The sequence below is a fragment of the Eimeria necatrix genome, genomic scaffold, assembly GCF_000499385.1.
Source record: "Eimeria necatrix Houghton genomic scaffold, Enh_scaff260, whole genome shotgun sequence".
NCBI classification, from domain to species: domain Eukaryota; phylum Apicomplexa; class Conoidasida; order Eucoccidiorida; family Eimeriidae; genus Eimeria; species Eimeria necatrix.
The window spans coordinates 6,849-31,848 of NW_013655240.1; the positions used below are offsets into that span (position 1 = coordinate 6,849).

At 57.8% G+C, this 25,000-nt stretch overlaps 7 protein-coding genes across 7 annotated transcripts in view; 2 read left to right on the forward strand and 5 right to left on the reverse strand.

The window, feature by feature from the left end:
- The window catches only part of ENH_00035850 (hypothetical protein, conserved), a gene marked incomplete at both ends in the record, with an annotated part of 2,262 nt that extends 1,861 nt beyond the window's left edge, over positions 1-401 (reverse strand). The window contains one exon of the mRNA XM_013585108.1: positions 95-401. Within this exon, the coding sequence (XP_013440562.1) occupies positions 95-401 (307 nt within the window). The remainder of the gene's footprint in view (positions 1-94) is intronic.
- Positions 402-2,123: 1,722 nt separating this feature from the next.
- ENH_00035860 (hypothetical protein, conserved) lies at positions 2,124-4,268 on the reverse strand (the record flags this gene model as incomplete). Its single annotated transcript, XM_013585109.1, has 2 exons — positions 2,124-2,664; positions 2,737-4,268. 2 exons carry the CDS (start codon positions 4,266-4,268, stop codon positions 2,124-2,126), a joined length of 2,073 nt encoding a protein of 690 aa, XP_013440563.1.
- Positions 4,269-8,015: 3,747 nt separating this feature from the next.
- Positions 8,016-10,380, forward strand: ENH_00035870 (DNA-directed rna polymerase II subunit, putative; the record flags this gene model as incomplete). The annotated part of the gene is made up of 5 exons (XM_013585110.1): positions 8,016-8,047; positions 8,357-8,497; positions 9,262-9,473; positions 9,860-9,967; positions 10,184-10,380. The coding sequence occupies 5 exons, from the start codon at positions 8,016-8,018 to the stop codon at positions 10,378-10,380; spliced, it is 690 nt and encodes a 229-aa protein (XP_013440564.1).
- Positions 10,381-11,521: 1,141 nt separating this feature from the next.
- On the reverse strand, positions 11,522-12,485 carry ENH_00035880 (hypothetical protein, conserved; the record flags this gene model as incomplete). The annotated part of the gene is given in 2 exon segments (XM_013585111.1): positions 11,522-12,262; positions 12,267-12,485. Coding segments are annotated over 2 exon segments (960 nt in total).
- Positions 12,486-14,401: 1,916 nt separating this feature from the next.
- Positions 14,402-14,953, reverse strand: ENH_00035890 (hypothetical protein, conserved; the record flags this gene model as incomplete). The annotated part of the gene is made up of 2 exons (XM_013585112.1): positions 14,402-14,622; positions 14,812-14,953. 2 exons carry the CDS (start codon positions 14,951-14,953, stop codon positions 14,402-14,404), a joined length of 363 nt encoding a protein of 120 aa, XP_013440566.1.
- Positions 14,954-21,454: 6,501 nt separating this feature from the next.
- Positions 21,455-23,266, reverse strand: ENH_00035900 (hypothetical protein, conserved; the record flags this gene model as incomplete). The annotated part of the gene is made up of 3 exons (XM_013585113.1): positions 21,455-21,490; positions 21,540-22,549; positions 22,810-23,266. 3 exons carry the CDS (start codon positions 23,264-23,266, stop codon positions 21,455-21,457), a joined length of 1,503 nt encoding a protein of 500 aa, XP_013440567.1.
- Positions 23,267-23,711: 445 nt separating this feature from the next.
- Positions 23,712-25,000, forward strand: part of ENH_00035910 (hypothetical protein, conserved) — a gene marked incomplete at both ends in the record, with an annotated part of 1,708 nt that continues 419 nt past the window's right edge. Inside the window, 2 exons of the mRNA XM_013585114.1 lie at positions 23,712-24,506; positions 24,886-25,000. The exon at positions 24,886-25,000 is cut by the window's right edge and continues 419 nt beyond it. Of these exons, the coding sequence (XP_013440568.1) occupies positions 23,712-24,506; positions 24,886-25,000 (910 nt within the window). The remainder of the gene's footprint in view (positions 24,507-24,885) is intronic.

Consider the following 25,000-nt stretch of genomic DNA (forward strand, 5'->3'; position numbering starts at 1 on the left):
GTCGCGGGGGCGAAGCAGCAGCAGCAGCAGCAGCAGCAGCAGCGCCTGGCGGCGACGGCGGCGAGCAGCAAACTGCGGGGGGCCTCTCGCCTACCCACGTGGCTTCGCTCATCCTCATTGTGCTCGCCATCTTCTTCTCTGCTTTCAGAAGTGAGCTGCTGCTGCTGCTGCTGCTCTTGCTGCTGCTGCTGCTCTTGCTGCTGCTGCTGCTGCTCTTGCTGCTGCTGGTGCTGCTTTTCGGTCCGGAGCTGCTGCTGTTGCTCCCGCGGCTGGGCGGCCGCGCGCTGGCCGCGCGCTGCTGCCGCCGCTGCTGCAGTTCGCTGCTTCGTCATCGCTTGCTGCTGCTGCTGCTGCTGCTGCTGCTGCTGCTGCTGCTGCTTTTGTGTGCGCAGGTTCTCCATCGCTGCCTGCAAAGGCCTCGAGGGAATCCCAGGGCCCCAACGGCGGCAACGACGGGTCTCCCGTTGCGTGAGTTAGCAGCAGCAGGAGCAGCAGCAGGAGCAGCAGCAGCCGCTGCAGCAGCCGCTGCAGCAGCCGCTGCAGCAGCAGTTTGAGAGCAACACTACGGGAGCAGCAGCAGCAGGCACTCGATGCCTCGCGCCGGATTCCGTGTGGCTGGCAGCAAGCGCGGAGCCATTAGACAAGTGAGCAAAGGACAAACCTGGCTGACAGAAGAAGAGCAGCTGCTGCTGCTGCTGCTGCAGGAAGCAAATTCATTTGTGGACAGAGGGCGACGCGGGTTGCTGCTGGCCGGAGCAGCAGCAGCGGCCAGAGCAGCAGCAGCTGCCGCTGCTGCTGCTCCGGCCGCTGCAGCAGCTGCAGCAGCTGCAGCAGCTGCAGCAGCAGCAGCAGCAGGAGCAGCAGCGGGAGCAGCAGGAGTTTGTTGTTTGGTTCTGGGAGGGGCGCTGCAGCGCGCAGCCCGACAATTTCGAACCTCGTTTGCTGCAGCTTCGATCTTTTAGCACTGAGACTCACCATTGCGGTGTACAGACAGCCGAAGCAGCTGCGCCGCGGCTGCCGAGGGCCGCCGCTCTTCAGAATTCAAGTTTCCGCGAGGCGGGCGGGCGCGCCGAGAGGGAAGCGTCTTGCAAACGAGATCAGTGGATCGTTTTTCGGAAACTCGCGGCTGAGAGCTTTTGAAAACTGGAAAAAAGCTGCTCTTCGAGTCGCAAACCCGCAACTCCCGCTGCGCAGGTTGGTGCGGCAGCAGCAGCAGCGCGGTGCCGCTGCAGGCCACGGGCACTAGAAAGGGGAACGAAATTCCAGCCTTCAGGTCTTTTATGATTTTGCTGAGCAGCAGGGTCGGTGTAGTCCTCGGCTGAGGCCGAGATCGCCACAGATCGTTTGCAAAATGTCATTTAAATGAACTCACCGCTTGTGCGCAACTGCGCACGCGAAGCAGACCTGCGCATACACCCGAACCCGCACACCGGAACTGCTCCAGTTCCGCATTTTACTTTCATATTTCTCGGCGATTAAGTGGAATTTCCCGTTCTTTGCGTTTTTCTTTGCCCTTTGCCGCCGCTGTTCAAGTTGCAGCTCCTAGACTGACACCCCCGAAGCCACTTGCCAGTTCTTGAACTTGAACTTGAATTTTTTGCAAGTCCGGTCGGCGGCGCTGCGGCGCCTCGCCGTTTCGCTGCAGCAGCTTCTGCACTTCTTATTTGCTGCTTTTTAATTCACATTTTCGCTACTTTTTCTGTTTTCCTTTTCTCTTTCTACGCACTCAAGAGCCAAGTGCTGCTGCTCGCTGGGACTGCCGGAGCTGCGCGAAACGGCCTCAGCGCCAGACTTAAAAAAACGGTTTGCATCCAACTTTGGCTGCCTCTGGCCCCGCCAGCAGCAGCGCAGCAGCAGCGGAGTCCTGCTGCTGCTGCTGCTGCTGCTCTGGAAGCAACAGCACGAGAAACCGCGCAAAAGTCAAGAAGGGGGGCAGCAGCGCGCCCTACTGAGCAGCACGGGAGGCCCCTCCCCATCCCCCAAACAAGTTCCTAGCAGCAAAACTCATCTACTCTGCTGCAGCGCCTCGGGGCAGCAGCAGCAGCCCCAAGCTGCTGCTGCAGCTCTGCTACAGGTCTGCTGCAGCTCTGCCACAGCTCTGCTACAGGTCTGCTGCAGCTCTGCTACAGGTCTGCTGCAGCTCTGCTGCAGCTCTGCTGCAGCTCTGCTACAGGTCTGCTGCAGTTCTGCTGCAGCTCTACTACAGCTCTGTTACGGCTTTGCTGCAGCTCTGCTGCAGCTCTACTACAACTCTGCTGCAGCTCTGCTACGGCTCTGCTGCAGCTCTGCTGCAGCTCCGCCACAGCTCTGCTGCAGCTCTGCTGCAGCTCTGCTGCAGCTCTGCTACAGCTCTGCTTCAGCTCTGCTGCAGCTCTGCTGCAGCTCTGCTGCAGCTCTGCTTCACACTTGCTGCAGCCCTGTTGCAGCTCTGCTGCAGCTCTGTTGCAGCTCTGCTGCAGCTTTGCTGCATCTCTGCTGCAGCTTTGCTGCAGCTTTGCTGCAGCTCTGCTGCAGCTCTGCTGCAGCTCTGCTGCAGCTCTGCTGCAGCTCTGCTGCAGCTCTGCTGCAGCTACCCCACCCCCCCACGGCTTCGGCAGTCTAGCAGCGAAGCTCCCCACCCCCTTCCGCGCAGCAGCAGCCACGCCGCCGCTGCCGCTGCTGCCGCTGCAGCAGCAGCAGCAGCAGCAGCAAAGCAGCAGCTGCTGCACCTATATGCCTTCCATCTTGCGGATGCACCAGGCGAGGGGCCGCAGCACGGGAAAGTCAAGGATCCAGTCGAGGTTGAGTGCAGCAAATTCCTTGGCGAAGCAGCAGCTGCACTTTGCTGCCTCGCCCTCAGCAGCAGCAGCAGCAGCAGCAGCGGTGGTCTGCTGCGCGTTTTCGAGGTCCCGATCGCCCTCGCTGCTGCTGCTGCTGCTGCTGCTGCTGCTGCCGCTTTCTGGGGCCGTGTCTCTGTGCATGTCGCAGAGCTGCAGCGCGGCTGCTGCCTTCGCGCTGCTGCTGCGGGCGTTCCGCGGCGGTGCTGCTGCTGCTGCTCCTGCTGCAGCAGCAGCAGCAACGGGCAGCACGAGAGCGCAGCTGTCGGCGGAGTCCGTCTTTGCGCGTTTCCAGTCGTTGCTGCGGAGCTGCAGCGGCTGGGGCTCCTTGCGCCAGGCCTTGGCGGCGCTGCTGCTGCTGCTGCTGCTGCTGCTGCTGCTGCAGCCGCAGCTGCAGCCGCCCGGGGGCCCCTGCAGCCCCTTTTTCTGCACAAGAGCCACCGTGAGAATCAAGTGGTAAATTAGCCAGAGACAAAAGCCCAGCAGCAGCGCCAGCAGCACATCAACAGTGTAGTGGTTGTAGCAGAGAGGAATGGCAATCCAGAGAGCCACGGAGAAGCTGTAGCAGCAGTAGCGCAGCAGCGGCAGCTGCAGCAGCAGCAGCAGCAGGGTGCGCAGCCTGCTGCGGGGCCCGCTGCGGCGGCGCGGCCGCGGGGGGGCCCCCGCGGCGGCCTCGGCAGCAGCAGCAGCAGCAGCAGCAGCAGCAGCAGCCGTGGCGTCGGGGGGCAGCTGCTGCGGGCAGAAGCAGCGGGCTGCTGCTGTTGCTGCTGCGCTGCTGCAGCCCTCCCTGCGGAGGCGGAGCCAAGTCTTCACGAAGAGGAAGCACTGGTGGAGGAAGCAGCCGGCGAGGGGCTTTGCTGCTGCTGCTGCTGCTGCTGCGCTGCAGCGGACGTCGCTGCAGCAGCCGCCGCAGCAAGCGCCGCCGCAGCAGCGGCGCCGCCGCGCGCCCCCCCCCGCCCCGCCGCTGCTGCTGCTGCTGCTGCTGCTGCTGCTGCTGCTGCTGCTGCAGCGGCCGTAGAAGGCCCAAGACATGCAGCAGTGCAGCAAATTCAAAGAGTGTCCGGAAATAATCATTCCTGCGCACTCCACATTCTGGCCAAGACTTTGCTTCAGCACTTCTCTGAAGAAGTCTGTGGGGCCCCGCGGCCGCCGCGGGCAGCAGCCAGCGCGAGCAGCAGGAACTGTTGTGACAATAATAGCAGCAGCACGAATCCAGAAGCCAGCAGCAATGAGGCAGCAGCAGCGGCTGAGGACCTGGAGGTTGTGGGGAAAGGGCAGCAGCAGCAGGTGCCGCAGCAGCGTGCTGAAGACGCAGCAAAACGTGCACAAGTCCACTGCAGCAGCAAGCCACGCAGGAGCAGCACGCCGCTGCAGCAGCTCGTCGTGCAGCCGGTCCCGCAGCGGCGGCTGCAGCAAAGGGTCGTAAAAAGAATCTGCTGCTATCGAAACCATGCTGATGCAGACTATCGTCAGCAGCAGCAGCAGCAGCGACAGCAGCAGCCGCAGCAGCTGCCGCCGCCACCCGCAACTGCTCGCCCACAGCGCCTCCCACGCCATCCCAGCAGCAGCAGCAGCAGCAGCAGCAGCAGCAGCAGCAGCGGAGGAAGGGCTTCGGCCAGGGGCGGACTTCTGCTGCGGAGGCCCTGCTGCAGCTCTCAAGCCTCACTCCCGCATGCAGCAAAGCCCATCACCAACGCAGACAGAAGCAGCAACTGATCCACTCAAGCTGCTGCTGCTGCTGCTGCTGCTGCTGCTCCTGCTGCTGCTGCTGCTGCTGCTGCTTCCGCTGCTGCTGCTGCCGCCGCTGCTCCGCAAGCTGCAGGCAGACCCGATGCCGCTACTACACGCGCTTCGCCTCCGGGAAGGCTCCCGCTGCTGGCGCTGCTGCTGCTGCTGCTGCCGCTGCTGCTGCTGCTGCTGCTGCTGCTGCAGTTGGCGCTGCTGCTGCTCTACCTGGCTAGTGGACTTGTGCGGAAAGCTGAAGGGCCCCGGCGGGAAGCTGCTGCTGCACAGACTGGGGTGTCTGCGCAGACACTCCGCGGCTTCATCCCAGCGCGACTTTGCGTAAAATTCAAATTAACAAAAAAGTCAAAGTTTTGGCCGGAGAGTTGAGCAGCAGAAGCAGCAGAGGAGCAGCTTGCTGCTGCTGCTGCTGCTGCAGCAGCAAACGCAGCTACGCAAAGCAGCGGATTGCAACTTCTTTTTAAATTTAAACCAAAAGAGCGGACGACTTCGCCGCCGCCGCCCCGTCGCTCTCGCCGCCACAAACGAACGGCTGCAAGCGACTGCTGCTGCTGCTGCTGCTGCTGCTGCTGCTGCTGCTGCTGCTCGTTTTGTCTTCTTTCGTGGAACTGCTGCTACAAGTTTTTCCTTTCAAAGTTCCATTTCATCTGAATTGTTGGCAAACAAAAAAGCAGCAACAAAGTGTCCAAAAGCCCGCAGCCCGCCGAAGCAGCAGGCTCGCAGCCACATGCACGAGCACAGCAGTTCAGCAGCAGCAGCAAGGGCTTGCTGCTGCTGCTGCTGCTGCTCGCTGCTCCCCCCCAAATTCGTTGAATTCAACGCCTTTAATGGTACTTTTTGCAAATTAAATTCATTTGAACTGCAGAATTCAAAAAATTAAAGAAGAAACTGGCAGACAAAGTGCCGCGCCCGCGCGGATCAGCCCACGAGACGCCGCAGCAGCAGCCGAACTGCAACTGCGCAATTTCTGCTGCTGCTGCTGCTGCCAATTTCTGCTGCAGCTTCCCCACCAACTCCAAACTCCGCCATTTTGAAAAAATATTTGAAGTCTTTTTTGCTTCTTTGAAGTCCCGGCGGCTCTCCGGGCCCTCCACAGCCCTCCCGCCAGCTGCTGCTCCTAAGCCCGCTTCAGCCTGCAGCTGCAGCAGCAGCAGCAGCAGCAGCAGCAGCAGCAGCAGCAGCGCAGCCGCTCTGGGCCCCACAGCCACGCTGGAAGCAGCAAAATGCTGCTCTTTGTTTGGTCTAGGGGCAAAGAAGGGGAGAATCTTTAATAAAAAGATAAAGTTGAATTTGGTCTTTTAGCTGCTGTTTCTGCTGCTGCACAAAGACACCCGAAAAGAACTTCAATGACGAGATATTAGAACTGCTGCTGCTGCTCGAACTGATTTGCTGCTGCTCTCTTCAGTCCAAACCCCAGCAGCAGAAAGCTGCAGCTTTGCTGCCAGCGAGCTGCTGCGCTGCAGCACAAGCAACTGCTGCCAGGTCCGCAGCTGCGGCTGTGTGGGGCTGCTGCAGCTGGCTGCAGCAAAAGGCAGCTGAGCTGTGGGGCCCCTCATAATGCCACAGATCTTAGTTGCTGCCGCCAAGCAAGCAGCAGAAGCAGCAGCAGCAGCAGCAGCAGCAGCAACGCAGCAGCCACCCCGCATTCTTGCTGCGCAACCGCAACACGCTGCTGCGGGTTTCGAGGCAGCAGCAACTGTAGCTGCAGCAGCTCCAACTCGCAGCGCCACCTCCACTGCTGCCGCTGCTGCTGCGGGAGCAGCAGCAGCAGCTGCTGCTGCGGTAGCAGCAGCAGCAGCAGCTGCTGCTGCTGCAGCTGCTGCTGCTGCTGTTGCCTTCGCTGCCCGGGGCTGCGGGGAAAGAGCTTAGACTTAGGCCCTAAACCCTCGCAGATAGCTGCGGGCGAAGGGCTTTCTGCTTCCGTTTTGGCATTAAACCTAAACCCTCAGGAAGCTGCAAACCCTAAACCCTAAACCCTAAACCCTAGTGCCTGCAGCTGACACAGGTGCTAGGTGAGCCAACGGGACATTGCAACAACGGCAAGTAACATTGCTTTTCAGCAGCAGCAGCAGCAGCAGCAACAGCAGCTGCAGCAACAGCAGCAACAGCAACGCATGCATTCTGCGCTGAAGCAGCCCGAAAATGCCAGCAGCAAAAGGCGACAAGGTGATGCTTTTGCTTCTGCCACCGCAGCCTTTGCTGCGGCCTCTCCTGCTGCTGCTGCTGCTGCTACTCCTGCTGCTGCTGCTGCTGCTCAGTGTTCGCCTCGTGCAGCAGCAGCAGCTGACATTTTATGAAATGTGAAGATTTTGAAATGAATGAATATTTCCAGATTCAGCTAATTAGAATATCCCTGTGGATTCTTTTTTGAAAAGTTCATCTTTTCGGAAAAAAGAAAAAGTTGTTTTTTAATTTTATTTTCTTTTTTATTTTTTTGTTCTTCTGTGGCTTCTCAGTGCTGCTGCTCGAACTGCGCTGAAACTGCTGCTTCCAGCCCAAACCCTAAACCCTAGTCGCCAAACCCTAATTCTAGGGTTTAGGGTTTTGTATGAGCTTGTAAAACTGCGAAATTGCCGCATTGCAGCAGCTTCTTTGCTTAGCGCGATCCCTGCTTTTCTTGTGACCGTTTAGGGTTTAGGGTTTAGGGTTTAGGGTTTAGGGTTTAGAGCCTCAGCAGCAGCTGCTGCTGCCCCTGCAAGAACTCACATAAGACTTTTTGCACTTTCAAGAAAAGCAAGTAAATTCAAGATTTAAAAACGAGACAAAGAAGTCCTATTTTTCCTACTTTTCCTATTTGAAACAAATTCTATTTTTTCAAATTCCAAACAAATCTTTTTTTCTTTTTAATTTCTTTTTTTCAGACTGAGACACTTTTGCTGCAGAGCAATTCTTGCTGCAGAAACTTCATCTGCTGCGCAGCAGCAAATGGCTTCTAGAATGTCTATTAGGATAATCCACTGCTTATTGGAGCAACATCCTAGTGAGAATATTGAGGGAAAGTACCAACAAATGTGCCTGAAAGTGTGATAATAACATTAATAAATATGTTTTAAATGATAATTATTGAATAAAAATGTAATTATGGCTCAGTAACAGTGTAATTCGAAGAAAAGAAGAGCATGCCTGCAGCTTTGCGCCGATAGCGCATGCAGCCCCAATTTCTCGCCGCTTCCTTCTGCTGCAGCAGCTGTTTGGAGTTGGCGAATTGAAAAGTGGAATTAAAAGAATTTAAATGAAATTAAACTGAGTTTGGAAAAGAAAGCAAAAAGTTCGCAAGAAGAGGAGAGCTGGCCGGGCCTGCGCGCCCCCGCCCGGCGCTCCTTCGGGCTGCTTTCCTTCTATCCGTTCAAGTCTGGAGTTAAAACAAAAAAGAAATGCGCAAATAAAAGAATTAATTCTTAATTTTGAACATTTTTCTTTTTAAAAGAAGTCTTTGGAATTTCGGGAGGAGCGAAAATGAGCGCGGGAATGATGTTCTGCCCTGAATGGTGAGTCGCCTCGCCGCGCGATCTGCCGCTTAAAATCCCAATTCAGCATTTAAAAACCCTTTTAATTGAATTTAAATAACTAATTTTAAAAGTGCATGCAAAGAAAGCCCCAAATTTGCGCAGCAGAAGAGAGAAACAGCCCGCGAGCCCTCAGCAGCAGATTCATTTTTGCAAGTTTTGCACTGCCGCAGACCCCGCCCCGCTCTTCTTCCCTCTTCATATATTTCCGTTGTTCAAATTCATTCATTTCTGCTGCTGCTGCTGCTGCTTCTGTTGCTGCTGCTGCTGCTTTTGCTGCTGCTGCTGCAGCAACAACATGTTGCAGCCGAAGGAAGACCGGCAGCGGCAGCAGCTGAAGTTTCTGTGCCGCCGCTGCGACTTCTTCAGATACGCCGAAGGCACTTTTGAAGAAAACTGCGTCGAAAGAATTAACTTCAGCTACAAGTCCAAGTTAGTTGCTGCACTTTTGCTGCTGCTTTCAACAACAGGCTGGAAGCACGTGCTGCTGCTGCTGCTGCTGTTGCTGCTGCTGTTGCTGCTGCTGCTGTTGTGGTTCTGCGCATGAATTTCCCGTTTTTTGAGTTTGATTTTGAGTGAATTAAATTAATCTGCAGTTCATTTAAATTAATTAATTCACGATTAATCAATTTAAAATTTAAGAGGTAAATGGGCAAGAAAGGCGGAAGCTTTGTGAGGAGTAGGAGTTTCAAGTTGATGTTTTTGTCCGGAAAGCTGTGGAAATCTCGAATTAAAAAGGCAAATAACATTTAAATTAAATGTATTTTTCATAATTGAATAAAATTTGAAATTTTTGAAGTCTCTAATGGCCCCATTTTGGACATTTCCGGAAAATTCAACTTTTTTCAGCAGCAAATGAGCAGGCGCAGCAGCAGCAGCTTCTGAAGTTCGGAAAGCAGCTTTTCTTGGCTGTTTTTCGCGTCTTTTTGCATCATTTTGCGTCTTTTTGTTTCCTTTTGAATATTTATTTCATTTTGAATTGATTTATTTTCTTTTTCCTTGAGAATCCCTGCACTTTGTCCCGCGTTCTGCATTTTCTGCCCTGGTTTTGCGCGCGCGCGAGCCCGATTTCTCGTCGAGTTCCGCATCATTTTCTCCGCTTTTCGCGCCTTTTTGCTGCTGCTGCTGCTGCCGCCTTTGCTGCTGCTGCTGCTGCCGCCTTTGCTGCTGCTGCTGCTGCTGCTGCTGGTGCGCAGAGAAGACCTGATGGTGTGTCCGGAGTTGCCGCAAGACCCGACTCTGGGCCGCGTGCCGGACTGGCGCTGCCCGCAGTGCGGCTCCCGCGGCGCTGTCTTCTTTCAACTTCCCGAACGCCTCGCAGAAGACGCCATGACTCTCGTCTACGTCTGTGTCAGTGCGGGCTGCGGGGCCGCGGTGAAGCAGGACGCTGCGGCGCGCGAGGAACGGGGTTAGGGTTTAGGGTTTAGGGTTTAGGGTTTAGGGTTTGGGGTTTAGGGGTTGGGGGCTGGGGGGCGGCTCCGCCGCGAGGCGCGACCGCGCTCAACGGGCGGGCACGGGAGGCTTCGCGCTGGGGGTTCGAGCCGTTGGGCTTGGGGTTTGGGGTTTAGGGTTTAGGGTTTAGGGTTTAGGGTTTAGGGTTTGGGGTTTAGGGTTTGGGGCGGGTCGGGGGTGTTGAGCAGGTTGTTTCGACGCAGTGGGCGCAGCGCGTGCATTTCCGTTGGTGTAGTTCAATTATTTTGAATTATTTTGAATTATTTTGAATTGTTTTGAATTATTTTGAATTATTTTGAATTATTTTGAATTATTTTGAATTATTTTGAATTGTTTTCGCAGAAGAAAGTCCGGAAAGTGCAGAACGGCTGCAGCCGGAGGCGGCGGCGAAGTCGCCGCCGCCGGAGGACGCGGGGGAGCCCCACGAGGCGGAGGGGGTGAAGGGCATTGGTGGGTTTAAAATGCGGAATTGTGGATTTAAATAATTAAAAATGAAATAATTTATTAAATTTTGAATTTATTTTCCATTTTTAATTCCATTTCCGCCTTTTAAACTCCATTTCCGCGCGCCAGCGAGCCAATTCCGCGCCGGTGACCCTCCGCACCGCCGCCCACCCAAACCCTAAACCCTAAACCCTAAACCCTAAACCCTGCGTGCGGGCGCAGACGAGGGCGAGGTGGACTCGGAGGGCGACGGGGACCTCTTCGGAGAAGAAAGGGGTTTTGGATTGCCCCAAGACCTCGAAGAAGATCTGCTGCAGCAAAACGCCTTCGATGCTGCAGCAGCAGAAAATGAACTTGAAAAAGAAATTGCCCTCCAAGACACAGACCCTGACGAAAGCTTCGCCTTCGCCAGAGTCTAACCACCCCTAGGGGCCCCCACACCTCATGGGGGGCCCCCACAGCTCAGGGGGGGCCCCCACAGCTCACGGGGGGCCCCCACAGCTCAGGGGGGGCCCCCACAGCTCACGGGGGGCCCTCAAAGCTGTCTAGGGGCCCTTAGAGCTGTCTGGGGGGCCCGCAGAGTTGCTTAGGGGCCCCAAGAGCGTGTGGGGGCCCCCAGAGCTTCTTGGAGATCCTCCAGAGTTGCTTAGGGGCCCCCAGAGTTGCCTGGGGGGCCCCAGTGCTGTCTGGGGACCCCCGGGAGTTGTCTGGGGGCCCCCACAGCTGCCTGGGGGCCCCAAAAGATTTCCGGGGGGCCCCAAAACACTGCCTAGGGGCCCCACAGAGCTGCCTGGGGGCCCCCAGAGGTGGCTGGGGGCCCCCGGGTACCGACCCCGTGGGGGCCCCTCTGGGGGCCCCCCTGGGGGCCCCCAGAGGGGCCCCCCTGGGGGCCTCCTGGGGGCCCCCAGGGGGGCAGAGGGGCCCCAGGGGCCCCCTGGGGGCCCCGGGGTTCTTCGCAGTGGGAGTGTCCCTGACGTGACTTGAGTTGTTGTTTTGGATTTTCCATTTCTGAAGTTTTTGGAGTTTTTTGAATTAAATTTGAATTTGAAATAATTAATTTGGACTTGACTTCATTTGTGGCCAGCAACTGCGGTGTACGTACACCCGAGAAGGCCTTGGGCTGGGGCTAAAAGCCTTTCTGCTCTGCAGCGCGCCAAACCCTAAACCCTAAACCCTAAACCCTCGGAAGAGCGAATTGAATGGAATTAAGTTGTAAAGTCGACTGAATGGAACGCTAGAGTCGAGTCCGTTGCAGCGCGCCAAACCCTAAACCCTAAACCCTAAGCCCTAAAAGCGCGCCAAACCCTAAACCCTAAACCCTAAACCCTAAACCCTCAAAAGAGGGGATTGAGCGGAAAGACTGAGTCGGAAGACCACAAAGAGTTGGCGAAGAGCCGGCAAAGCCTGCTGGCTTTTTGGACTAACAAATAAATAAATAAATAAATAAATAAATAAATAAATAAATAAATAAAAGTGACAAAAGAAAAAGAAAACATTTGAAAGCTGAGGTGTACGTACACCTGAGACTTGAACACTTGAACGCTGAGGTGTACGTACACCTCAGAGAAAGCGGTGCAAGTTGCCCCGCGCCCTCCGGACATAAGTCACTTTTCTTTTTTTTCTTTTTTCCAAAGTGGAAGCAGTTGTTTCAATGTCAGTGAGTCCCGCTTCCGTGAGCCTGGCGGCGGAGGCGCTGCTGCTGCTGCTGCGGTCCGCAGCAGCAGCAGCAGCAGCAGCAGCAGCAGCAGCAGCAGCAGCAGCAGCAGCAGCAGGCCGGCCCTCCTCCTCAAACGGCAGCAGCGGGATCGCCTCGAACTCCGTCTCCGCCTCGAGGGCTATTTGTTCTTCTTTGCACCACCTGGCCACTCTGCGGATTAATCTGCTGCGGGGAGCAGCAGCAGCAGCAGCAGCAGCAGCAGCAGGCAGCCAGTACTTGTTTGCTGCTGCGCGCAGCGCCATCACTCCCGCCACCGTCGCTATCATCGTCAGCTGCTTCCCGTGCCCTGCTGCTGCTGCTGCTGCTGCTGCGGGCGCTGCTGCTGCAGGCGCTGCTGCAGCAGCAGGAACTGCAGCAGCAGCAGGAACTGCAGCAGCAGCAGGAACTGCAGCAGCAGCAGGAGCAGCAGCAGCAGACGCTGGCAGCGCCGCTGCTGCCGTCATCGGCGCTCCGGCCGCAAGAGCGGCGCCCGGCGCAGCAGCTGCTGCAGGCGCCCCCGCTGCTGCTGCTGTTGCTGCTGCTGCTGCTGCTGCTGCTGGGGGCCCCTGCAGCAGCCCGTGGCTTGCTGCTGCACCGCCGCCAACTTTAGTAAAAGCGCCGCTTTCCGCTTTTTGCTGCACTCGAAACTCCCTTAGTGAGCATTGCAAGGCCCAAGACTTTGCTTCCTGCTGCTGCTGCTCCCCCCCCCACAGTTGCTGCTGCTGCTGCAGTCCCTGTTGCTGTTGCTGCTGGCCCGTAGGAGGTCAAGAGGGCCCCCCCTGTCTTCAGCAGCACAGGGGCAAAGGCCAGCGACGTCAGCAGCGGCATTGCTGCTGCTGCTGCTGCTGCTGCTGCTGCTGCTGCTGCAGCAGCAGATCCGGCCCCTTAGGCGCCCAGAACACGCCCCCACGATCTCGCCGCAGGGGAGGAAGCCGCAGCAGCTGGCATTCCTAAGCAAACTAAACAGCAGCAGCAGCAGCAGCAGCAGCAGCAGCAGCAGCAGCAGGTTAACCACTCAGCAAGGTCGGGGAGGGCTGGCAGGGGTTCTCGCGGCGGCGGCAGCTGTGCAAGTCCAGGGTGTGTTTAGAGAGGCAGCATTTGCCTGCTGCTGCTGCTGCTGCTGTTGCTGCTGCTGCTGCTGCTGCTGCTGCTGAGTAAAAAGAAGGGCCGCGCGGCGCGGAGAGCCGCAGCCAGCCACGGCAGGCTGTGAAGAAGAGCCCCACCAACGGCTGCAGGGGCCCTAGACAGGCATCCCTGTGGTTCTGGGTTTGCAGAAAGTGGAAAAAAGAGAAAATAATTAAAAATTAAATCCAAAATGTTCAAATTTCATCCGAAAATGCAGCAGATCCAGTCATTGCTGCTGCTGCTGCTGCCGCAGGCTCTGCCTTCGAAAGCCGCAGTGAGCACCGCAGCAGCGACTGCGCCGGGGCCCCCAACGGAAGAAACAAAAGATCTTCGTGTTGCAAATTGAAAAAATAATAAATTAAATCTTTTAATTCTTCTGATCGCTTCAAAAAGTCCCGTGTTCCCGGTTCGCGCAGCTGCGCTTGCGGTGTACAGACAGCGGTGACCGCCGGGGTTCTGCAACCGCCGAACTGCTCTTTTGCAGACTTCAGAAAACACTTTATTTTAATTTTAAATTATTTATTTCTTTTCCAAAACTTTTCCTTTTCAAAAACATCTCCATTTCTGAACCGACTCGGGCGTTTCGAGGGTGGCTGTTCTCTCGCCACTGAGGTGTACGTACACCCCGGGTTAGCGAATCGACAAACTCTGTCGCTGGCGCCCCTGTAGCTGCAAATTAAATATATTTAAGTGTTTAATTATTCATTTTTATTAGTTTTATTATCTCTCCACAATACACATCAAGAGTTAGGAGCCTCCGCAGCCCCCAAGCCAGAACCATCCCCGGTGCTGCTGCTGCACTGCAGCAGCAGCTCCACGGCCTCAGCCCGCAACAGCAGCAGCAGCAGCAGCTGCTGCTGCTGCTGCTGCTGCGCCTCCTCCGCGCAAAACGAGTTATTGAATTGTTGCGGGGGTTTGTTTGAAAAGCCAAACAAAACGGAAAGTTAATTGCGGCGAAGGGCCTCAAAGCGCCCGACGAACAAATTGAAATGAAACGGACAAGAGAGGCGCAGCAGCAGCTGCGCCGCGTCCCCTGCTGCTGCTGCTGCTGCTGCTGCTGCAGCCCGCTGCTGCTGCTGCTGCGCAGCAGCAGCCACAGCCAGAGGCGCAGAGACGCAGCAGAGCCCCCCTCAGGTGTACGTACACCTCAGGCTCTGCTGCTGCGGAACGGAGAAACTCTTTTAATTCATTTCTCCTTTTCTTTTTACTTTCCCTTTTGCCGCAACCAATTCTGCAGCAGACTCAAGCCCCCAACTCCCCAGGGGGCCCCCAGGGGGCCCCCTAGGGGGGCCCCCAGGGGCCCCCTAGGGGCCCCATAGCCCCCTGGGGGGCCCCTGGGGGCCCCCATTTATTCAGAGGGGCCCCCTTATCCCTGTCGGCCTCAAATGCCCTTTCCTTAAGAGAACTCACAGCCCCTGGGGGCCCCCTGGGGGCCCCCCAAAGGCCCCAGGGGGCCCCCCGAGGGCCCCCTGAAGACCCAAGGGGCCCCCCAGGGGCCACCCGGGAGCCCACGAAGCCCCCGGGGCCCCCTGGGGGCCCCCAGGGGCCCCCTGGGGGCCCCCAGGGGCCCCCTGGGGGCCCCCCGGGGCCCCTGGGGGCCCCCATTGTGGGGAAAGGGTTTAGAGGAACTCTGCGTACTTGAGGCCCCTCTCGCGAGCTGTGGAAAGGGTAATGGTCCTTTGATTGGGTCTTTTGCTGCTGCCGGGGGCCCCCAGGGGGGCCCCCAGGGGGGCCCCCAAGAAGAGAGAAGGCAGCAGCGGCAGCAAATAGAGAGACTGCTCTATTACGGGGCCCCCCGAGGCCCCTTCTGCTGCAGCGCTGGCCACGCCGCCCAGAAGGCCTGCGCAGCAGCAGCAGCAGCAGCAGCAGCAGCAGCAGCAGCAGCAGCAGCGTTTGGGGCGCAGCGGCGGGGTTGGAAGGGGCGGCTGGGGCTGGGGAGGAGCTGCTGCTGCAGGGCAAGTGCACCCCCCAAACCCCAAACGCTAAACCCTAAACCCTAAACCCTAAACCCTAAACCCTAGAAACTCACTGCCCGCGGGAGTCAAACTTGCTGCTCCTGTTGCTGCTCCCAAACCCGCGCCCAGCGCTGCACTTGCGGGGCCCCCCATGAAGGAAGTGGGCAGTGCTGCGCCTTTGGCCAGCAGCGCGGGGGCCACCAGCTCCACGGGCATTCTTTGCTGCTGCAGCAGCAGCAGCAGCAGCAGCAGCAGCAGCAGCAGGGCAGCAGCGGCGGCGATGGCGCTCGGGGAATGCTGCGGCCGCTGCAGCAGCCTTGCTGCTGCTGCAGCGGCCAGGGAGGCACGCAGAGAGACGGCACGGGAGAGGCCCCGCTGCTGCTGCTGCTGCTGCAGCAGCAGCAGCAGCAGCAGCAGCGGGAGGCACGCAGCTGCTGCGCTGCAGCAGCAGCAGCAGCAATATATTTGCAGGATTTGTTTGTGTGCATGCAATCGTGGACTTGGAATAAAAAGAGAAAGCAGCAGCAAAATGAAAAGAATTTTATTTCTGCATTTTGTAACACATTTGGACACCTGGGGGGAAATCAGCTGCGTGGGTGCAGCAGCAGCAGCAGCAGCAGCAGCAGCAGCAAGGCTGCTGCTGCCAGCAGCAGCAGAAGGAATTCCACATTTTGTTGCTTCTGCATGCAGCAAGTTGAATTTTAATTTATTTATTTTCACAATTTAAAGAAATCAGATGTGCGAAGAAACAACACAGCGCATGCACACAAGCAGCAGCAGCAGCAGCAGCAGCAGCAGCAGCAGCAGCAGCGAAGCAGAAACAGAGTTCTTCTCTTACCGTAAAAAAAGGAAAAGCGACGGAAAGTCAGCTGCTGGTGTGTCTTCCGTAGTTTCTGCTGCTGAGCAGCAGCAGCAGCAGCAGCAGCAGCAGCAGCAGCGGCGGCAGCCGTGGGGGTGGGTAGGCGCTCCCGTGTGAGCTCTCCGGGGGGCCCCAGAGGGAAGCAGCAGCAAATTGGAAGAAATGGATTAAATTAAAATACAATAAGAAGCAAAGAAAGCGGAAAAAGTAAACAAAGAGCAGCAGCAGCAGCAGCAGCAGCAGCAGCAGCCCAGCAACGCCGAGTTTGCACAGCAGCAAGCCGCGGCTGCGCCTGCTGCTGCTGCTGCTGCTGCTGCTGCTGCTGCTGCGTTGTGGGGGCGCTGGCGCCCATTTCTAGCGGCATTTTCTTTTATTTTTTCGTTTAAATGGTTCTTTTTTAATTTTAATTTCGTTTTATTTCACAAATTGTTCATTTCAGCAACTTTTTCCCAGTGTGTGCTGCAGCCGCAGCCGAAAACAGCTTCTGCGCGGCGCTGCAGCAGCTCCGGTGCTGCCCAGCCCACAGGGGCCCCCCTGCTCTTTAAATTGAATTGAATTAAATTAAATTAAATTAAATTAAATAATTTTGTTTTTATTTTATTTTTTAATTCAAATAAATTCAAATTCATTCAATTTCACCCTCACAACTGCTCATGTGGGGCAGCTGCCGACGAGAAGTCCCACCGGACCTCACAAAACCCCAAACCCTAAACCCTAAACCCTAAACCCTAAACCCTAAACCCTAAAAGAAGACGCCGCCTTGGCAGTGCCACGTTCGCTGCACACGCAGTGCTAGACCCTCGCGTTAGCCGCCGTCCGATTTGTTTTTCGCCGCGCAAAAACCCTAAACCCTAAACCCTACCTCCTAAACCCTAAACCCTAAACAGAAAAAAACCCCTAATAAAAACTCCCTATTTCCCATACCTATATAAAACAGAACAGCAAAATCTGCGAAGCACACAGGACCCACTGGGGCCCCTTTGGGGGCCCCCAGAGGGCCCCTTTGGGGGCCCCCAAAGAGAACCTCGAGGGGCCCCCAAAGAGCCCCTTTGGGGGCCCCCAAAGAGAACATCGGGGGGCCCCCAGTGGGCCCCTTTGGGGGCCCCCAAAGAGAACCTCGGGGAACCCCCAAAGGGTACCTCGGGGGGCCCCCAAAGGGTACCTTGGGGGGACCCCAAAGGGTACCTCGGGGGGCCCCCAAGAGCCTTAGGGGCCTCCAAGAGGCCCAAAGAAGCCCTCGACCCAGCAAGCCCCAATGGGGGCCCCAATGGGGGCCCCAATGGGACCCCAAGTGGGCCCCTAGGGGGCCCCAGGGGGCCCTCCACGAGGGCCCCTGGGGGGGCCCCAGAGGGGCCCCCAGAGGGGCCCCCAGAGGGGCCCCCAGAGGGGCCCCCAGAGGGGCCCCCAAAGGAAACCTGCACAGGTTCCACTGTAGAATAAGCTGCCCTCAAATTTGCTGCTTTTGGCTCAGTGGCCCGAGACCCCAGGGGGCCCCCAGGGGGCCCCCAGGGGGCCCCTAGGGGGCCCCCAGGGGGCCCCAGGGGGCCCCAAGGGGCCCCCTGGGGCCGTTTAGAGCGACTTTTTAGAATATATATTAAAGAGTGCATGGAGGTGTTACTGCTTACTAGCTAGCTACCCATGAGACAAATGGCTAGCTGGCTAGCTAGCTAGCTAGCTGGAAGGCTAGCTAGCTGGCCAAGCTAGCTGGCTACTAGCTAGCTCGCTACTTAGCTGGCTAGCTGGCTGCTTAGCTAGCTAGCTGGCTAGTTCGCCGGCCAGATGGCTAGCTAGCTAGCTAGCTAGCTGGCTGGCTTACTATGTAGCTGGCTAGCTAGCGAGCTAGCTGGCTAACTATCTAACTGGCTAGCTAACTGGCTGGCTGGCTAGCTCGCTAGCTAGCGGGCTGGCTAGCTGGCTAGCCAGCTAGCTAGCTAGCCAGCTAGCTAGCTAGCTGGCTGACCAGTCAGCTGGCTAGCTAGCTAGCTAGCTAGTTAGCTAGCCAGCTTCAGCTTCTGCGGGTTGAGGCCGTGTGCAGTGTACGTACACCCAACTGCACTGAATTTGGTTTTGTTTTTTTCCATTTAGATAAAAGCAACAACAGAAAAAGAATTATTTTAATTTATTTTTAATTTGTTTTTAATTTATTCTTAATTTATTTTTAATTTATTTTTAATTTATTTTTAATTTATTTTAATCTTTTTGCATGCAAGAAGGGGCCCCACAGAGGGCAAAGGAAGATCCCGAAGACACTCCAGGGGGCCCCTTGTGGTTCTGCTGCTGCTGCTGCTGCTGCTGTTGCTGCTGTTGCTGCTGCTGCCTTCGCTGCTGCTGCTGCTGTCACTGCTGCTGTTGTCGCCACTGCCTTCTTCGCTGCTTTTGTTGTCACAGCCGCTGCCTTTGCTGCTGCTGCTGTCGCTGCAGCAGCTGCTGCTGCTGATCTGTCGCTGCTGCTGCTGCTGTCGCAGCAGCAGCTGCTGCTGTCGCAGCAGCTGCTGCTGCTGTTGCCCTGTCGCTGCTGCTGCTGCCGCTGCACCTGCGGCCGCTGTTGCCCTGTCGTTGCTGCTGTCGTTGCTGCAGTCGCTGCTGCTGCTGCTCTCTTTCTGCTGCTGCTGCTGCTGCTGCTATTGCCGGTGCTGAAGTCGTTTCGGCTGCTGCTGCCGCTGCTGCTTGGCTGCTGGCAGCAGCGCGAGCTTCGGCTGCTGCACTTGCTGCTGCTGCTGTCGAGGCCTAAATGGACTTTGGAAATAAATAATTAAAAGAAATAATTAAAAGAGTTTTCATTTATTTGCTGCCATTAGCTGCCGCAGCTCCTGCAGCACGAGAGACACCAGCCCCAAACGCGCACATTGTTCTGCTGCTGCTGCAGTGCGTCTGCTGCTGCGGCAGGGTTTAATAATTTCTACTTTGTCTGCTGCTGCTGCTGCTGCTGCTGGGGCCCCACACCCCCCCAGCAGCAGCGGGGGCCCCAGGCCCCCCTCTTGCTGCTGCTGCTGCTGCTGCTGCGTCAGCAGCTCTTCTGCGTCCATTTGAGAAGCCAGCCGGTTCAAAGCCTGCAGCAGCAGCTGCCGGTGCTGCTGCAGCAGCAGCTGCCCCATGAAGTAGTACGGGTTCCCCCCCCTGCTGCTGCTGCTGCTGCTGCTGCTGCTGCTGCTGCTGCTGCTGCTGCTGGAGGGGGGCAGCAGCAGCAGCTTCAACCAGTTCAGCACACAAGATATTCTCTCTGAGCCTTCTGCAATTGGCTCTTCTCTGTTTATTAGCTGCGTCGTAACCACAAAAGACAAAACCCCCAAATTCAACTCCACATCTGCTGCTGTTGCTGCTGCTGCTTCTGTTGCTGCTGCTGCTGCTGCTGCTGCTGCTGCTGCTGCTTCGGGTGCGTCTGTCGCTGCTGCAATCGCCGATATCGGCGTCGGCGCTGCTGCGGTTGCTGCGTCTGGAGCTGCTGACGCGGCCGTTTGTTCCTGCTGCTGCTGCTGCTGCTGCTGCTGCAGCTGCTGCTGCAGCAGCAGCACCTGCTGGCACCACCGCCGCTTCAGCAAAATCAAAACAGCAGCACAGCCAGAGTCCGGCAGCGGCTGCTGCTTAGGGTTTAGCAAACCCTTAAAGATGAAGATCTGGGCGCGCCAAGAGAAAGCCCCAGTTAGCTGCAGCAGCAGCAGCAGCAGCAGCAGCAGCAGCAACGCAGCAGCAGCAGCAGTACGAGCGTCAGCAGCAGCACCAGCAGCGGCTAGGCAGCTCGGCTTCGCTGCTGCTGTCCAACAACAGTGCACTCATAAGCCTTTTACGAAGCGCCAGCAGCAGCAGCAGCAGCAGCAGCAGCACGAGAAGCAGCAGCAGCAGCAGCGACACTGGCACTCAGAGCATTACTCCCACTCGCCCCACATCCGCGGCAGCAAGAGAAGCAGCAGCAGCAGCAGCAGCAGCAGCAGCAGCAGCTACTCACAACAGCAAGGCAGTCGTAGAGCACGGTGATGTCGCCGCCCTTAACAGCAATGGCGCTGCTGTCTGCTGCTGCTGCTGCTGCTGCTGCTGCTGCTGCGTCTCCAAACCCGCAGCTGCTTCTGTCTCTCTTTTGCTGCACTTCAGAGGCTTCGCCCACCCCGAAGGCGCTTAGCTGCTGCTCTGCTGCAGCAGCAGCAGCAGCAGGAAAGCCCCGGCTCGACAGCAGCAAGAAGCCGCGGCAGCAGCTCGTCGACCCCGTGGCCAGCTGCTGCAGCAGCAGCAGCAGCAGCAACGTGGGGTGTGCTGGGAAGCTGTGGGCCGTTTCGAAGAGCGGCACCTGCTGCGGGCGCTGCAGCAGCAGCTGCTGCTGCTGCAGCTGCTGCTGCTGCAGCTGCTGCTGCTGCAGCACCGGCAGCAGCGACACGCCGAGCAGCAGCAGCTGCTCCGCCTTCCGCTGCAGCAGCCAGCGCGCCTCGTGCCAAATTCCGGCGTCCTCTGCTGCAGCAGCATCAGCGTGCTGCATGAATATACAAGCAGCTCTTAAACACCAAAGAGCTCTTTCCGACAAACTCACAGGAGCAGCAACAGGCAGCGCCCCACAGCCCTCCAGGGGGCCCCCAGGGGGGCCCCCATGGGTTCTCCTAAGAAGGAAATGAGGGCTGCGTAGACGAGAGCAGCAGCAGCAAGGGGCCCCGTTTCCATGTCTCCTTGTTTGGGGGCAGGAGCAGCAGCAAAGTTGAGGCGCTGCAGCAGCGAGCTGCTGCCGCTTTGCTGCAGCAAACTGAAGCAGCAAAAGGACAAGTCCACCAGCTGCCCCACGCCCCACAAGAAGTACAGCAGCTCCGCGCGCCAGCCCTCCCCCTCCTCCCCCCGCTGCTGCTGCTGCTGCTGCTGCTGCTGCTGGTGCTGCTGCTGCTGCTGCGGGGCGTCTGCGGCCCGCAACACCCGCTGCACTGCAGCAGAAAGAGCAGCAGCACTTTTCGCTGACAGACACATCAAGTGCAGCAGCGGGCGCTCCCAAGGACAGCCCAGCAGCATCTGCTGCACTTGCTGCTGCAGTTGCTGCTGCTGCTGCTGCTGCTGCTGCTGCAGTTGCTCCTGCTGCTGCTGCTGCATTTCCTGCTGCTGCTGCTGGCTCCGCGCCAGCAACTGCTGCTGCGAGCACTGCAACTCACGCGACTGCTGCCCCTGCTGCTGCCGCTGCTGCTGCTGCTGCCGCTGCTGCTGCTGCTGCTGCTGCTGCAGCAGCAGCAGAGGGCGAGGCAGCGGGGGCGCGAGGAAAGGGTCTCGCATTAAAGGGACGGAAAGCTCGAGGGCTTTGAAGAGAACAGACTGGATGGAGTGCAGCGCAACAAGAGCTTCATTTTCTTTTTCATTTATTTCTTTTTCTTTTTTTGCTGCTGCTGCTGCTGCTGCTGCTGCTGCTGCTGCTGCTGCTGCTGCTGCTGCTGCTGGCGTTGCTGCTGCGGCGCCGTTCCGCTCGTTGCTGCTTGCTGCTTCCTGCGCGCTCTCGCCGCCCGCCTCCGCCTCGCCCTGCTGCTGCGGCTGCTGCTGCTGCGGCTGCTGCTGCTGCGGCTGCTGCTGCTGCTGCTGCTGCTGCTGCGGCTGCTGCTGCTGCTGGTAGTCCACTGCTGCTGCTAAGCACCTCATTGCCTGCGCCAAGAGAGACAGCCGAATCGGAAGAGACAAATCCTCAGCAACTCCCAAAACGGGGAAAGAGCCCTGCAGCAGCAGCAGCAGCTGCTGCTGCTGCTGCTGCTGCTGCTGCTGCTGCTGCTGCTGCTGGTGTTTGGGCTTGGGGCGGGCGTCCAGGAGCGCCCGCGCCGTGGGCGGCAGCAGCCTTGCTGCTGCTGCTGCTGCTGCTGCTGGGCTCTTCAGGGGGAGACACTTGTTCAGCAGCAAAGAAGCAAGTTGTGTTATAAATCTTTCTTTTTTTCTTTTGATTTTTGCTGCTGCAGCAACAAGTCCTGGGAAGCAAAGGGCCTTGAGGTGCGCAGCAACGCCAGCAGCAGCAGCAGCAGCAACAAGACACATGTAGCTGTCTCTTGCTGCTGCTGCCCGCAGCAAAACCCCCACGCACTGCAGCAGCGGGAAGCTCAGGCAGGGCCCGTAGAGGGTCACGCTGTTGTCAGCAGCAGCAGCAGCAGCAGCAGCAAGACTGTTTGCTGCTGCAGCGCGCGCAGCCGCAACAGCAGCAGCCACGCCGGCTCCCCCTGCTGCAGCAGCAGCTGCTGCTGCTGCTGCTGCAGCAGGCGACAGAGGCGCGTGCGCCCCCGGCGCTGCTGCTGCTGCTGCTGCCTCTGCTGCAGCTGCTGCTGCTGCTTCTGCAGCAGCAGCAGCAGTGTTGCTGCTGCCTGCTGCGGCCTCCGTCGGAAACGCAAAAACAGGGAAAGTAACGCCAGCAACAGCAGGCAGCAGCAGCTGCTGCTGCTGCTGCTGCTGCGAAAGCAACTTGCTGCTGCAGAGCTCTTCCTTTTCAGCAGCACTGAAGCAGCTCAAAAACTCTTTATAAAAGTCCACCCCAAAGAAGGCATAAACTGCGTGGCTCGGAGGCCCTGCTGCTGCTGCTGCTGCTGCTGCTGCTGCTGCTGCTGCGTCTGGTTGGGGCGCTGCGTCTGGGCTGCCGCGCGCTGCTGCCTGTGCCCTATCAGCAGCAGCAGCAGCAGCAGGAGCAGGAGCAGCAGCAGCAGGAGGAGCAGCAGCAGGAGCAGCAGCAGCAGCAGCAGCGCTGCAGTGGGCGTCTGGCGGCGCCTCGCGCTGTGGCGCCGCTGCTGCTGCGGCGTCCGCAGCAGCCCTTGCTGCTGCTGCTGCAGCAGCAGCAGCAGCAGCAACAGAAAGCTTCAAACGCCTTCTGCCGCGAGGGCCTTTGAACAAAAGAGACACAACAGCAGCAAGAGACAGCAGCAAAGAAGAGAAGCAAAGTCCGAGTGTACGTACAGCTGCTGCGTCTCCCTCCTTGTGCTGGAAGTACACCAGAGCAGCAGACAGCCGCGCAGCAACGCGCAGCAGCTCTGCAGCACAAACAAACCATTATTTGCTTTTTTGCTGTTTTTTCGAGGGTTTAGGGTTTAGGGTTTAGGGTTTAGGGTTTAGGGTTTAGCGCGGGGGCTTAGGAAGAGCGGATTCATTTGAGGGCGCTGGGGGCGAGGGAGAGCTCAAACTAGTGGAGAAACCTGCTGCTGCTGCTGCTGCTGCTGCTGCTGCTGCTGCTGCTGCTGCTGCGGTGCTGCTGCTGCTTGGGCAAGTGCTGCTGCCTGCTGCTGCTGCGCACCTGCTTCTGCTTCTGCCTCCTTCTGCGCGTCTCCGTCTTCAGCAGCAGCAGCAGCAGCAGCAGCAGCAGCAGGATCAACCCAAGCCTCAATTGCTTTTGCTGCTGCTTCCTCAGCAGATAGCTGCTGCGAGGCAGCAGCAGGGCCCAGGGCCTCTTCAATTGCTGCTGGCAGCAGCGGCTTGAACAGCAGCTCGCGAGGCAGCAAAACCCGGTAAACAGGCCGCTGCTGCTGCTGCTGCTGCTGCTGCTGCTGCTGGTGCTGCTGCTGCAGGTGCTGCTGCTGCTGCTGCTGCTGCTGCGGGTTGGGGGTGTGGCGGTGCTGCTGCGGCTGCAGCTGCTGCTCGGTGTGGTCGCGGGGCGGCGGCTGCTGCGGCTGCTGCTGCTGCTGCTGCTGCTGCTGCTGTGCAGCAGCTGCTGCAGCAGCAGGGGGGCCCCCGAGTTGCTGCTGCTGTAGCATGCTTGCGTTGCTGCTCAGGATCCGCGCATTGACTTTCAAAAGAAATTAAAATAAATAAAAATGAATTTAAATTAATTTAAATTCATTTTTATTTCCTAAGTCCCCAGGTGTACAGACACTCCGCGCCCGGCGCACAGCAACACATGCAGACCCACGACCAGCAGCAGCAGCAGCAGCAGCAGCAGCAGCAGCAGCAGCAGTTCTTCGAAGCCGTTGTTATGGTCTTCCATTAAAGTTTTATTTCTTTTGTTGTCACCTGGCTCCAAACCCTAAACCCCAAACTCTAAACCCTAAACCCTAAACCCTAAACCCTAAACCCTCCCGCCTCGTACAGAATCCCTCACTAAGCCTTCGCCCGATTCGGCCTTCCAAGCAGCTCATTCTCAAACCCTAAACCCTCGGCCTCAAACCCTAAACCCTAAACCCTAAACCCTAAACCCTAATAATGGCTGGGCGCGCATCTGGGGGCCCCTCAGGGGCCCCCAAGCGCGGGCGCAGCAGGGGGGCCCCCAAAGAGGGTTTGGGGGGCCCCCCGAGCCCGCGCAGCAGCAGCAGCGACGAATGCAGCAGCAGCAGCAGCAGCAGCAGCAGCAGCAGCGGGGATGAAGCTGAGAGCAGCAAAGGCCCGCTGCAGCTGGAGGAGAGCTTGCTGCGGCGCGTGCAGAAGGTGCAGCAGCAGCAGCAGCAGCAGCAGCGGAAGCAGCAGCAGGGCCTGCTGCTGCTGGGAAAGGGGAACGCGAAGCAGCAGCAGCAGCAGCAGCAGCAGCTGCAGCAGCAGCAGCAGCTGCAGGCGAAACTCATTGGCCTCAGAGTGAAGCTAAACGGGCCGCTGCGGCTTGCGAACCGGCTGCCTGCTGCTGACGAGCTGCTGCTGCTGCAGCAGCTGCAGCAGCAGCAGCAGCAGCAGACGCAAGCAGCAGTTGCTGAAATCAAAAAAGAAGCAGCGCGCACCTTCGTGCTGCTGCAGCAGCTGCAGCTGCTGCTGCTGCAGCAGTCCTCCCTTGCTGCAGCCTACGCTGCAGCACCCAGCGACTCTCCAGCAGCAGCAGCAGCAGGAGGCTGGCAGCAGCTCAGAGAAGCCCATCAGCAGCAGCAGCAGCAGCAGCAGCAGCAGCAGCAGCAGCAGCAAGCAGCAGAAGCAACTGTGTGGGGTTTACTTGCTGACGGCGCAGCACAGAGAGCAGCATTTTCTGTTTGCCTGGCGAATGCTGACGCGTGGCAGCAGCAGCTGCTCACTGAAGTAAACCCTAAACCCTAAACCCTAAACCCTAAACCCTAAACCCTAAACCCTAGATGCGTGCTAGCCCGCAGCCTAAACCCTAAACGCTTCCTAAACCCTAGACTCGTTTGCAGCAAGAAAACGCAGAGCTGCGGACAGCAGGCAGATCTATCTCTAGCGCGCAAACCCTAAACCCTAAACCCTAAACCCTAAACCCTAATTGGGGCCTATGGGCGTCGTTTTTTTTGCTGCTTCTTCGCAGCAGCTCGCCAAAAGGCGGGAGAACCCTTGCAGGCGCAGAGTAGGAAAGAAAGAACCCTTTGAATGGAAATAAATCTTTTTTTTAATTAAATTAAATTAAATTAAATTAAAAGAAATGTTTTAGATTTGGACTTTGCAGAAGGAGAAGGGCTTTGCGGTGCTGAGCCAGCGGGTGTCTGTACAGCTGCGCAGCGCGCTGCAGCAGGAGCAGCAGCAGCTGCTGCGCCGCTGCGTCCACTTTTGCGGTTTTTCTG